The 14,025-nt window shown below is 41.3% G+C and overlaps 1 protein-coding gene across 1 annotated transcript in view; it reads right to left on the bottom strand.

Annotated features, from left to right (window-relative positions):
* The window catches only part of PDK3 (pyruvate dehydrogenase kinase 3), a 51,021-nt gene extending 37,673 nt beyond the window's left edge, over nt 1-13,348 (bottom strand). Inside the window, exon 1 of the mRNA XM_075033494.1 lies at nt 13,022-13,348. Within this exon, the coding sequence (XP_074889595.1) occupies nt 13,022-13,127 (106 nt within the window). The 5' untranslated portion in view covers nt 13,128-13,348. The remainder of the gene's footprint in view (nt 1-13,021) is intronic.
* Between the last annotated feature and the right edge of the window lie 677 nt (nt 13,349-14,025).

The following is a 14,025-nucleotide window of genomic DNA, read 5'->3' as shown; positions in this document are numbered from 1 at the left end:
GAATGAATACACAAGATCATCAAGCCATCAGAGCAGACTGAGCAAAGGCTAAAACTAATAACTTGCTGCTGAAGCTAGGAAAACAGAACTAAAGAAGGTTTGATGAATTCCACTGATTATACACCATTTCTGGAGCACGAACTATACATTAAAAGGCAAAGAAATCATGCTTGCACAGCACCAATAAATGTGGCTACAAAACAAAACAAAAAACCCACCACAAAATCAAAACAACCCCAACTCCAAAAGCATTCCTATTCCCCAATAGAAATAAAGACATTTTCAGCATACTCTCTAGGTATTTATCTCACCAACCACTAAAAATACCAATCCCACAAAACACATACAGGGTTTGTTTGTTTGGTAAAAGACAGGGCTTTGTAAAACCCAACAAAGATGACGAAGCAAAGGGAAAAAGAACACACACAACATAGCTGGAGACACCGACTCTTGCTCACCCTCCCTCTCTACCCCAGGCTGCCTTTGGGAAAGCTGCAGGTTGAAACTGGATTCCCTTTTCCGACCTACCACGTTGAGTTACAGGATAGCAACCACAGCCTGTACAGCTGTTCCAACACAGGTAGCCAGCAGATGGCCAAATTTAAGAATCTGGCCCAGACTAACCTTAGGTATTCAGCCTGGTTTTAGACATCTCAGACCTAAGCTTCAGCCCAAGCTCCATCACTGCTCTCTAAGGCTACTTCCACCAACACCTATAATTTTTTCATTAAAGTAGCCTGGTTCAAGGACATGCTTTCACTTGGCACATATAAGCAGCATTAAGAGATTGATTCTATGTAACTAAAGAAACTGGAGTAACTCTGAAGTTTCAAAAATGAAACTTGAAGAATTAAGGACAGGAAAATTATAGTTCAGTAAGATCTAAAAATAACATATCACTTTTATGAAGTCTGAACAATTAAGTTTTGTTAAACAGCTAGTGCCAGAAAACCAGCTAAAGCCAGAGGAATTAAGTCTGCAAGTAAGCTTTCCCACATAGCTTGTTTCTGTTCTTCAGTCCAATTCCCACTACTAGTTGCACCTTTCCAGTCTAAAGGAAAGCACACTGATAGAGGTGCTTGAGTCTTGTCAGTCTAAATTATTTATGTTCACAGATGAAAGCTTAGTTAACACTGTATGACCACTGATTTCCACTCTGTGCCATTTCATTAGTAGGTACAATCCAAACTAGCAAGCTCACATGCTAGTTGACTTTCCAGTTAAACTTTCCAACAGTCATGTGGCAGCATACAGATAAATGACCAGAGCTGAACTACAGAAACAGTTGAGCTTAATAAACCATTTCTGATTTATGCAATTCAACTAACAACAGACTGAAGCACTCTTTGACTGCCAGGCCAACTGTAGCACTTACTTTCTATTCCAAAGGAAAATTTCAGGATACCATTCACTAATGAGAATGCATTAGCCTATGTTCTGTTGTCTAAATGACCAGTCCAAACCCCATTCACAATCAAAGGTCTAGACTTTAATTTTAAGTGTGAAATTAAGCAAATATAACTACTCTTCAATTTGTATACAGAAAAAATATACTTACCTCCACTTATTTCCAAAATCTCTGAAAGAGTCAGCTTGTTTATGTCTTATGTGTATTAGTTACTACAGCCGTATAGATGAATACCACCAATGCCAAGAGAAAGTCAGTTCACATTTTCATGTAAATGCAGGTTAAGGACAAACTGTCAGACAGCTGTCATTAGCACAACTGGACAGCTCACCATGGACAAAATCACTACATTTATTATTAAATTAGCTATACAATGTTGTAATAATAAATAACATAGTAATAATAATATAATAAATTACAATATATAACTTGTGAACTCAAGTAAGCCTGTTTCAGTAAACGGTCCTCCAAATGAAACCAACTGTGCCGGCAAAGCAGCTTAACTTACTACTGAACTGGAACAGATAAACAGAAGCAATTAACAGATGCACAACACACTGCGTATCTATCAAAGTCTTAGTCAAACTGCAACCATTAATTTTAACTCTTAAAGCCACAGCCTTCCCTTCATAGAAAAGACTCAAGGGAAGAGGTATGTCTCAAGCGGAATCGATTATCAGGCAACCACTTGTAAAAGCTGTAAACCAGTACCACGTATTATACAGAGTAACCCAGATTAAAATAAAAGCATGAATTTTTAAAATAAGCTTCCCTGACCTAAAACTAATGTTAAACTGCTTACCACTGAATTCTAATGAAGTAACTTTTTGAATATTTTAAAGCATTTGCCAAGAGAAAACACAGTAATCAAAAGGATCTATGAAGTCTGATGCAGCAGCGCTCCATTACCCACAGGCTGTATTGGTTTTTTAGACACATAGGCCCAAGGTTGTCTTTCCTTGGGGCAACTCGCAAGTAGGCTGAAAGTCAGATGAATCATTTTAGCAGCTAAGCTTCATCTTGCCCATATCACAGGCATTCCCCACAGCACATGGCAGGCAAAGAGCCAAAGTGTTCTTAGGAGAAACCATGGCCCAGGTCAGGTTCCTGATCCTAGAGCGATCCATGTAACCCAAAGGCTCCCTCCCTAACCAAGGGAAAGAGCCTCTAAAAAACAAAAGTGGCTCTTCAAACTACACTAGCTCCTCTTCCACTGATACTCCTGAGACCCAAGGAGGGAAGAGTCCGAGAACAGGAAAGAGGTGACATGCTGTGCAGCACATCAACCCTGGCCTACACTGTGAAAGGGCTCTACAGCTTTCAAAAAGGAGATCCTGGACAAAAATTTAGTGTTTTGTTCTGGTGAGACTCAAAATTTTAAAACAAATTTAAAACTTTTTTTTAAATGTAGATAAGGCTTGAAACACCAAGCCAAAGAAACTTTATTCCCCATTTGATGGTCTCTGATCAGATTCTGTTACAATAAACTAACCAGAAAAGACTGAATTTTGTTCCTTTGAGCTCATAATCACCTTTTCTGCCCATAAAAGGTGAAGATCTATTTCACACTGAAGGTTACAATTAGATTTTTTAAATTTTTAACACTCTCCCCAAGCTCTCACAGCTTTGACAACTTCCTCCCTAACCTCTGTGGAAGACTTCCATAATTCCCCCTAACCGTTCCAGAAGAATACAAATCTCTGCTTTATCCTTTAGTCCCTGTCAACATGCCAAATTCCAAATCTCCAGCATAAATAAAATTAACATTTATGAACAAAGACTCACACAGTTAATACCAATTACATAAAAATACTGCAAATACCATATGGTCCAGTTTCACTTCAGTCTCAGTGAGGTGAAATGTATTAGACTGTTAAACATCTTGCTAGAAAATGCTTCTGATTAACAAACCACATTGCAAAAAAGATGAGGACTCCTCTATGCCACTGCTAGTCACCAGGGTTCAAATGTATTTACCCAGCCTATAAAATCTTTAAGAAAAGCAATAAAGAAGGATGTAGCAGTTAAAATGTAATTTTTATTTTAGCAAAAAGCAGTTTTGTAACTTTAACTTTGCCTCTTTCTCTGTTTACACAGTCTTAAACCCAATTCTGAAAAAATCAACAAAAATTTGCACAAGTGTATTATTTTAAGGAATTAAGTTGGTTAAAGTATTTATAATACTGTGTTACTTATTTTACAGTGACTACAAACTAGTGTGCCAGGTTTTTTTATGTATATACATACAGAGCAAAAGTAGCCTCTTCCCAGGCAAAGAAAATAACTTAAATAACAAGACAAAGAAACACGTAAGAGAACATCACATTTACATAGAAAGTTTCAGAGCAAAAAAGGGTCAATAATAGTCTCTTACTTGCTTACATACAAAGCATCAGAAAAAGAATTGTGTATTTCACAGTCGCAGTTCAGTGCTCTAATCCATCCTTTCAACCTACTATCCCAAGAAGAAAAATTACATTTAACTCACCCCAAGAACTCACACAAAATCATAAACATATTTTAAAAGGGCTAAGTAGCAGCCTGTAAAATATCTTTAGCAATTCTGGGGAAAAGGTGGCTTTTAAAAACTACTAATATACAGTAAGGATAACTGGCATCTAGAAGAGCTGCTTTAGTATAGTTACTATGGAATTAGATAAAACAATTCCTGAATCTATGCCTAATTCTATTACAGATTATATTGGTTTGGGCCATGGGGAACTAGAGAAATACTACTCACTCTCCACAGAACAGTACTGTGAAGATCAATGACTGCTAGTGAAACATAAGAGTATATACAAAGTGTTATTCATAAATGTGTACTGAGTCTGGCTGGGATGGGGTCAGCTTTCCCCACAGCAACCCACAAGGTGCTGTGCTTTGGATTTGTGACCAAGTGTTGATGGCACACCCGTGTTTTGGCTATTGCCGAACAGTACTTGCACAGGATGAAGGCTTTTTCTTTCTCCTGCATCCAGTCCCTACCCCAGCAAGTGGGTTTGGGGGTGGGTAAGAGGCTGGAAAGGGACAGAGCCGGCACAGCTGACCTAAGCTGGACAACGGGATGTTCCATATTACATGCTGTCATGCCCAGCAATGAAAAACTGGGTGGCTCTGTCTCCCAAGACAGCCATTACACCAAGACCAGCTGGGCATCAGTCTGCTCGCGGGAGGTGGCAAGTGACTGCCCTTTGCATGACTTGTTTCTCTTCTGCTTTCCTTCCTTATTAAACTGTCTTTATCTCGACCCACAAGTTTTCTCACTTTTACCCTTCCTATTCTCTCCCCCAAGCCAACAGCAAGCACCTGCGGGGGTGCTCAGCTCCTGGACGGGGTCATCCCACCAGAATGCTGCATATCTATGTTAGCAATCTCATCTTAATGTTATTCCATAGGTTTTTTGTGGTTTTTTTTTTTTAATTAAGAATTTCACGTGGTACTGTGCCGAAACTTCATAAAAACCCAGATATAGCATCTGCTGCTGCTGCCTTAGCAAACATCAAATTAACTGGGAAATCAGACTGCCTCAACACAATTTATTGTCTCTTTACCACCTTATTATCTCTTGGTGCTTATCTATGTATTACTTCAGCATTAGCTCTATCTTTTTTTCAGCTACTTCAGTCCACCTGACTTATTCTAATGTACTTGTCTTTCAAAGAAAAGGAAGAGGACAAGTAGTGTGTTTTCCCATTTCCACAACCCTGGGGCCATCACCATCGGTTATTTCCATGAAGTCTGTAAGCAACAGCTGTGCTGCACCAGGCCGCTCACATTTGCAGAAGAAAGTGTTCAGCTACCCACAAAACACAGCATTGGCTTACTTCTACTGGCACCCACTAAGCCAAGAGGATCTAGACTTATTTCAGCTTATCTAAAATTTGTATCAGGGACAGGGGGGAGAGTTGTGATTTCCTTTCAGTTTCTAGATACAATATATCTTTTTCTAAAGATCAAAGCAAAGATGAATTCAGCAGTCTTCATCATTAAGTACTTCAGTCAAGTAAACGTTACACTTCAGCAATCTCCCCAATTACTATAAATTATCTCAGCATCTTTTTCCCTCTGTTTTTCTATCCCATGACTTTTCACCTCAGCTGTTATTTGTACTGCAACCCGATACACATGTCCTTGCTTCCAGTTTTCATATGATTCTTTTTTAATGAACAGTATTTCTGGAATTCCTAACACTGCTCTGCTGCTCTCATATCTTTTACCTGCATCAGAATTTCTCTTTCTGAAATTGACAGATCATCTTATATTCCTTATGTCTTAGGAGAGACCCTTTCTACTGATTTCCTTAGCTTATAAAAGTTATGCTACTTTAAAATCACTAGCTGTCATTTCTCCCATTCCCAACAGGAAGGAATGCTATCAATTCATGATCATTTTCATCAAAATTTAATTAAGGTCTGGATCTTCAAGCACCTCCTTATTAGTCCAAATCTAGTCTAAAGCAGGCACTTCAAAAATTTCTACCCATTTCTGGAAGAAAAAAGTGTCCCAAATATTCTTAGATCTTCAATAACTACAGATCATATCTTTTTGTCCTTCCAGAAAGTAGTTTTGCCAAGCCCTCAACTTTTGTCACGCTGTATTCGCTATCATCTCTGTTATTTGTTAAAAAGAAAAAAAAAAAAAAACAAAAAACTAGGATTGTTTACTGCTTCATGCAGATTAGGCATTCTTGTCCTCTTTCTTTCACCAAAAGACATTCAACTATCTGCTTCAACACCATATCGGCTTCAGCAAAAAAGTGCGTAAGTATGCACACATGTACGTACGCAGCGCAACATCACCTCCCTTTCTGAGCACCTTTGGCAGAGGACTGCAGCAGCAACTTTAGTCAGTCCAAAGACAAACAGAACACAGACCAAGAAATTTTCTGCTTTGTAGGGAAACAAAACACAATCAATTCCATCAGTTGGAGGATGGTCACTTGCAGACTACTAGCCCATACTTAAAGGCAAGAAGTGGCCGGTCAAATCACCTACTGAAGGCAGAATTTCCAACGCTTACCTTTGCGAGAGCCAAAAAAAAAATCCACTGCCCTGGTGATCCAGTTTGGAATTTGTACTATAGCTATGCTAAAATACTGAATTCAGAAGCTAACATTTTTCTTGAGAACTTTGCAGAACTGCACTAACGAAGATTTAACTAGCAGTATAAAATTTGAAAACAAACTTTTTCTGGGGAAAAAAAAAGGTGACTATCAAACAAGCACACTTAATCCCTGAAACAGCCTCCAGAAGTGACTGATACAGATAATTATGTAAATGAAATGCACCATGATCTAATATTACATAGTACTCCCACATGCACAAATACCTCTATCATATCACAGTTCAATAGTGACTGCTGAACAAAGTTATCTAACTGCAATGACTCTCCCAGGCCTTCACAACAATCAATATTAGGCCCTACAAAAACCTTCGATATTATATGTAGTATTGAAATATCACTGTCTGCCAGAGACTGGCAGAGCTGTAAATAGTAACAGGTTATTTATAACAGTTGCATCAAACAAAGGTTTCCAGCTACTTGCTGTGCTACAGCCCATTCAAAGAAAACCCTTTTTTATATTATATGCAAACTTCATCCATGCTCATATCTAGAGAATGAAGGACTGAATACAGAAAAACAATAACGCCAAAATAATTCAAGAACAAAAGCAGACAGACAATCCAGCTTGCACACCCAGCTTTCACTGTGACAAAAGGACAGCCTTTCAAGGTAAAAGCAAAACAGCAATAAAATTATTCCATTCCAGTGTTAGGCAAAACTCCTATCAGGATTCTATTTAAAGCTCTAACAGACATATTTGAAGAATAATATTGAAAATCCTGGAAAAGCCAAAAAAAATAATTCCATGGTGTTTTCATAAGGCTTGAAATAACTCATTTAACAAATGTATTTAGCTTTACAAAATCAAGACAAAATACTCCATCACAATGTACAAATACCTCATAGTGAAAAAATTCCAGGCATCAAAGGATCCCAACCTACCAACAAAAGCTGTAACAAAATTGCTGGTTGGAAGCTGAAACCAGTCAGATGAAAATAAAAGACAGTAATGCCTGACTAGCACTCATCTTTCTGATCCGATTCAGTGGTTAGCACACCAATGGTTAACATTCATGATAAGAGGAAATTTTTTTTGAAGATGCATTTAAATCAAGTGTGAAGTTTTAAGGTCAATGCACAGACAGTAGAAAAAACACAGCTGCAGGCAATAAATGCCAGGTAATTATTTAATAGTATCTTTTAGCCCTAAACTTTGCCAGTGTCTTAGATGCACAGTCTCCCCACTAACACTGTGTAAAAAAAAAACCAAAACCCACAAAACTTCTAGTACCTTTGTGTGTAAAAAATCTAATAGTCATCTTCCATCAGAACATTAATAATTATGTTTGGAGACATAAGGCTGCTTTTGATCTCTACTTTCCCACCCCCACATCTTGCTGTTCAAATTGTATCTGCTAGCTACCTTTTCAATGGCACATTTTCAGTTCCAGAGCTGATGCATGCCTGCTGCCAACAAGACAACAAGCAGAGGAAACGCTCTTGCAGAAACCTGATCTGATACTGCAGGTGCAACTGACAGCAATCACCAGCAATGCCAATACCTGGTTTACTCTTTATATCAGTTTTGGAAGAGGCCTACAAGCTTCCTCAAGACAGGTAAGTTTGATAAGTACCCCACAAACTAAATTTCATACCAAAAATTATATTTTAAATGGGGAGGATCCATTGCTCATCTTTTCCTCCAGATATGCCCCAGGACACACCAGTTCCCAAACTGCATACACTCACTGTGATTATCTGCTGCATGCTCAGCTGTTCACAGTACAGTAAAATTACTAAATTACAACCTTTGCAATATTTTTCAATGCCAGTAGCTGTAGCAGTTGCCACAAATATTTTGATTATAACCTACAAAATCAGGATCTCCTAAGCTACATTCCACAACAAGAATTCACTATGATTCACTTTCTTCTATCTTAAGTATATACATTACTTTTTTGTCCAAACTCATTAGTAACTATGTGGTACATGAACACCAACACATGACAAATAAGGAAGGGTAAGTGCCATTTTGTTAAGTTTTACCTATATGTTCAAAGAGCTAACAAAAAAGCAAAGTTTAACCCCACAGGCACAAAATTCATCCTAAACATGTGGTATGAGACTTAAACCAGAAAGGGCTAGAATATAGCTAAGTACAACTGGCCAAGATACCTTTAGTAGTAAACAAGCTCCAGAAGCACACAGCACATGCTTTTCACAAAACAAACCTCAGACTCACAAAAAAGTCTCAGGCATTGCATCAGCTGAGCAGTAGCAATGAGTATTACACAAATATAGTATACTGGCATACATTCACAATATAGCACTTGCATAACTTCAAATGACTCTTTCATGCATGAACAAAGGATTAGAAAATTTATATTTCACCTGTGTCTTCATTTGTGCTTAATTATTTCATATGTAACCTTTTCAGTACAACCATTTGTTTCATGAAACTTTCATTAATATCTTTACTGTCAGCTGAGGTACCCCAACATGACCCAAACCAAGCAGTTGCATGGAGCTTGCTAGCTCGGGCACAGATCAGCATTAGTACAGCTGTAAGGGTTTTGGCTCACACCTGACCCTTATCAAGCCAGGTTGTACTGCAGGCAGAACAAGCTCAAGTCTCTTTGTGTGTTTTTTTCAAATGCCAGGACACTCCTAGACACAGAAACTCTACTTTCCTCATATAGACCTACCTGTCTGATGGGTTATTTGCTTCCCCCAGACATACATGACCAACTGATTACCCATGTATGTAGGTGCTGATGCAGATTATTGGTATTTTGGATTAACCTGTCATCCTCTAAGGCCCACCTTACACTCTGAAGCAAATCCAAATTGAGATGCTATATCAACATGGATCTCCAGTATGGGCATTTTTTTTTTCCTCAAACAGTCTAGCCCCCAAAACATAAAGACTCATGTACCCGAATGTTAAACTACATCTCTACTTACAAGTTCATTTCAGAAAAGATATTTTAGTAATTACATCAAACTAGGTCATTTAGGAATGCCCACACTTGGAAATCTACCAAAATAACTTCCAGAGTAACTAGTCTGGAAGTACACAGCTGAATCCAGTTGGTTGGTTTTGGTTTTTTCCAGACCAGAATAATTATGGATGCCTGGATAAACCTGGAGTGACATGCTAGCATTAAACAAGGTCAAAACTTGTTTATATTAAAACACACTTACAGAAGGTCATTCTTTTGCAAGGGAATAAGATTGCACAAGAACCTTGGGAAATGCACTTTGTAGGAAAGAAACTGAAAGAACAGTATTCAAGAAGAGTATGCAAACAGAAAATGAAAGCACATAAAGAAAAAAGCAGCACAGACAATCTGAGCACTCATACTTTGTGACATGGAGGTCCCAAGCTCATGACACAGTAACCTCTTGCATAGTTGCGGCAGCTACAAAGATAGCTGCAAGCTCAACAGCAAGTAAATCACATATGGCAGAACATGGTATGTAGACACACACAGGACTCAGCTATAAAAACCAACTGAGAATCACTGCTTTAAGTATTGCTTTCTGTTCTGTTTCACAGGTTTTTAGTACTAGTGAGTTAGCTTAAACAACCAAACTGCCTTTTAGAATGGTTTAATTAACTGATTTAAGCTACCTGAGAAGGTTTTAAAATAAACATCATTGATTTCTATCATTGGAAAGGAATAGAGACTCCACAGACCTACCAGGCACACAACAGTATTCCATACAACCCACACTTACACTTATAAAAGTCTAAGCTATATGTCAATATACATTGCCACCAACTGTGTTTGAAGAGACTCTTCAGCCCACAAGAAATGTTAAGTTTCTCTCCCCCTGCTCACCAGGATTTTGCAGAGACAAATTTAGAAGGCAGTTTAGCCTAAACCAATGCAGCCAATAAAAAAAAGACATAAAGACCATATTGTAGTTTCAATATTGTCAGAAATTAAGTCAAAAATCCTTCTCCAAATAAATTTGAATTACAGTAAGTGCAAATTCCTTTTTTTTTAATACAAGAAACACACATACATCAGACCACAAAATCACAGACTGCCATGAGAGGGTTATTCACACATTTCTTTTGGGCTTATTCAGCATTTGTTGAAAATTTAGCCATGTTCTTGTAACACAAGTACTACATTTACATAGCTCAACACAAACACCATTCCTTTTAAAGTGAGACATTAGGTAGCCTCTGTGAGCTGACCACAGAACAGAGTGTCTTCTTCCCATCAAACATTCAGGCTGCGTAAACACAACTGAACTGCACCTCGAGTATCACGCTCCTTACACTTGGCATATTTGCTCTCTTGAATACTCGTGTCCTGTGCCACCAGCAAATTCTTTTTTGGGCAATTCAGGCATAAGTAACACAGCTCCCTGATACAGTGCATATTGTCCAGGCCTTCCATGCCTCGAGTGGTAAAACTCTTGCACCAACATCTTATGTTTTGTTGCCAATTTCTCCTCTAGGCCTCTGAAGTCTCCAACAGAACTTGAAACTACCCAAAGCCGTCAACACCTAGGATCACACAAGTTAAGTACATTGTTTTTAATCTATTTGATTAAACTGCTGTAATCTTCCAACTCGAGGTTTCTTAAGTAAATACAGGCACTAAAGAGAAAGTAAGTGGAGATGTTAAGTGGCCCATAAGGCTTTTTAACATCAAGCTGATAGTTTTAGCAAGGCTGATGCGACGTAAGACTACTAATCTTAGAAACTCCTGGTGACCTTAGAAGCCTAAACTGTAGGCATTTTTTTCTACAAAGGTTTTAAATGTCAATGACTATATAGTTTCCTATCAGTCTTAAGACATGAATACACTTAAAATACATAGCCTACACACACACAAGATTCCACAGACACATCCAGCGACAACAGACTGGAATACATCCAAAGAACAGAGCTGGCCAGGCTGTAACATACCGTTCTTACTCTGTTCATTTCCACTAACATAAACCAGTCTTAAAATCATAAAGTAAGACTACTTTTTCCTGGAGTATCATGAGACGCTTTTCAAACCATAAAGTAATACAGATACTACAATGTTAAAAAAAAGTAGCATTATTAAAAGGCTGCCACACAAGAGATGTCCAAAAGCAAGTAGTAATGCAGGGGCAACTTAGAATGGTAGAAATCCTTACCAAAAAGCAAAGTTTTGCTGGAACACCCAAGTCATTAAAGCAAAAACTGAAATCTTTACACTTCTCTAGCCACAACTGAAAAGCCTCACGAATGTTAATACTTCCCCAGCAACAATTTACAAACCCAGCTTTCAAACAGACAATGGTGAAATGATTTGTTTAGTGCCAGGGCTAAAATAAAGATATTCTAAGTTTTAGGCCATTGCTCTTGCCAGTACAGAAAGACATGGCATAAGGAGCACAAATGCCAGAGCAGGGGAGGCACAGCAGCAAAGGAAGGGGTGGGGAAGCAAAAACAAACGCACATGAGCGGAGACCAGAGAAGGAAAGCATGGGTTCTAGCCAGGCTCTCCTTTTAGTGTGACACAGGACAAGGTGTGATTTTTTTTAAAATGGCAGAAGACCCTGTCTCACTGACATGTGGTAGCAAGCCCAGCCCTGGCTCTTCATACTCACAGCATTCTTTCACTAACACCATCGCCAAAAATGTGCAATTGTTTCCACTTTTAATAACTTTCTGGCTTAACACCACTGGCTCACTTTTGCCTCCCCTTACCTTTAGCGTAAAAGTCCAATGAAGGAACACTATAAAGCTTTACGGTGTTACACACGGCCTTTGTATTTACTCTACCAGGAACATTCATAGGACAATAAAATCTAAACAACCCTTGTGTCAGAGAGCAGGAGCCAAATAACCTCTGACACAGATATGAGAAGTTTATTGTTATCTAGATCGAGACGTCAGTTTTCTAACAGCAACACGAGTCATTCCTGGGTTTCGGTCCAGCACTGCTGAAAAGAAAAATGCTATTTATCCATCAGCAACGCTTGCTAAAGCGCATGAATCTTCCCCGAACAGGTGCCCTGCACAAGTCCTGTCAGAGTTTACACCTCAGGCTTACTTAAACCAGTCTCTGCATGGCACGCTAAAACGTTTGCATTCAAGGCCAGCGACTTACTCTCCGCTTCGGTCGCTAATCTCGCAAAATTTCAGGTCAGAAACCCTGATTTTTTTAGAACCCTCCTTCCCCACGCCTGCGAACAACGCAAGGACAGAGGGGCAAGCCTGCCTCTCCAGCCTCCTGGCACCTCACCTCAGGACGCCGAGGCAGAGCAGCGGCGGTGTTTACGGCCGGCTGTCACCACAGGAGCCCGCCTCCCACGCACGACGGCCCCCACGGCCCTCCCGGACCCCCCCCCCCCCCCCACACACACACACCGTGACTGCGCACCCCGCGTTCCCCAGGCCCCGCCGCCCAGGTGCCGGGTGAGGAGACGCGGCCTAGGCGCCGGCCTCCGCCGCCGCTCACCCCCCTCCCCGGGTGGGCCCTCGCCGCTCCTGCGCCGAGCAAGAGCCGCCGTGACATTCCACCACCCCCACCCCCCGGCCCCGCCGCTCACCGAAGTCGAGGAACTGCTTGATGGAGAGGGGCGAGGGGGAGAAGCGGGAGTAGTACTCGATCTGCTTGGGGATGGGGCTCTTCAGCAGCGCCCCGCACAGCCGCATGGCGCGGCGCGGCCCGCCCGGCTCCCCCCCTTCTTCTTCTTCTTCTTCTTCTCCTCCTCCTCCGCCGCCGCTCCTCTCCTCTCTCCCTCCCCGGCAGCGGCACTAGGGCGCTGGGGCGGCGGCGGCGCAGCCACCCGCGCTCATGCCAGGGGAGCGCAGAGCCCAGCCGGCGCCCGTCGCCCTCTGCAGCCCGGCGCGGCGCGGCCTGGCCCGGCCCGGCCCAGCCCGGCGGGAGGGGCGAGCGGAGGGAGCCGCCCCGCCGCCGCCGCCCGCCTTCCCTCCCTCCCTCCCTCCCGCCCATGGCCTGGCGCGTGCGCACAGCGGCCCGCGGAGGGAGGAGCGAGCGGCGGGAGCTGCCTCGTCCCGCCGCCGCCGCCGCCGCCGTCCTTTCCCAGCGGGCGGGGCGCTCTAACGCGCAGGCGCGGCGCCGCCGGCGGAGGGGCGGGGCCCGGCGTGAGGCGACCGGCTGAGGGGGAGAGCGGGCTCCTCGGGGGAGGAGGAGGCGGCAGGGTATTCCACAAACACGCGTGAATCCTGTACGTTTCTTTTCAGAGTTAAGTACAGGTGGCCCGTCCACCTGTGTCAGATCCGGTGAGGTGGTCCAAATCGGTAAAAATTTTGACGTTTCCAATTAATATTTTGCCCAAATTTAGATTAGCGTGACGCGTCATGGTTACGAGTTCCAATTTACTATCCCGACCTTTCCAGTGCCAGGGTAACAGGGCAGGAGCACCAGGGGTAGTTTTATTAAAGAATTAAGTAATAATACAAAGCAACAAGTAGTAATACAGCAAAGACAATATAAAACAGAACAGCAAATACAGCAAAAGCGAAAAGTAGTAATGCAGCAAAAACGATATAAAACAGAACAGTAAAAAAAACCAGAACAGTAAATACA

Source organism: Buteo buteo, chromosome 8, assembly GCF_964188355.1.
Source record: "Buteo buteo chromosome 8, bButBut1.hap1.1, whole genome shotgun sequence".
Classification (NCBI taxonomy): Eukaryota; Metazoa; Chordata; class Aves; order Accipitriformes; family Accipitridae; genus Buteo; species Buteo buteo.
Note: the sequence above shows the minus strand (reverse complement) of the source record. Positions and strands in the feature narration are given on the sequence as shown.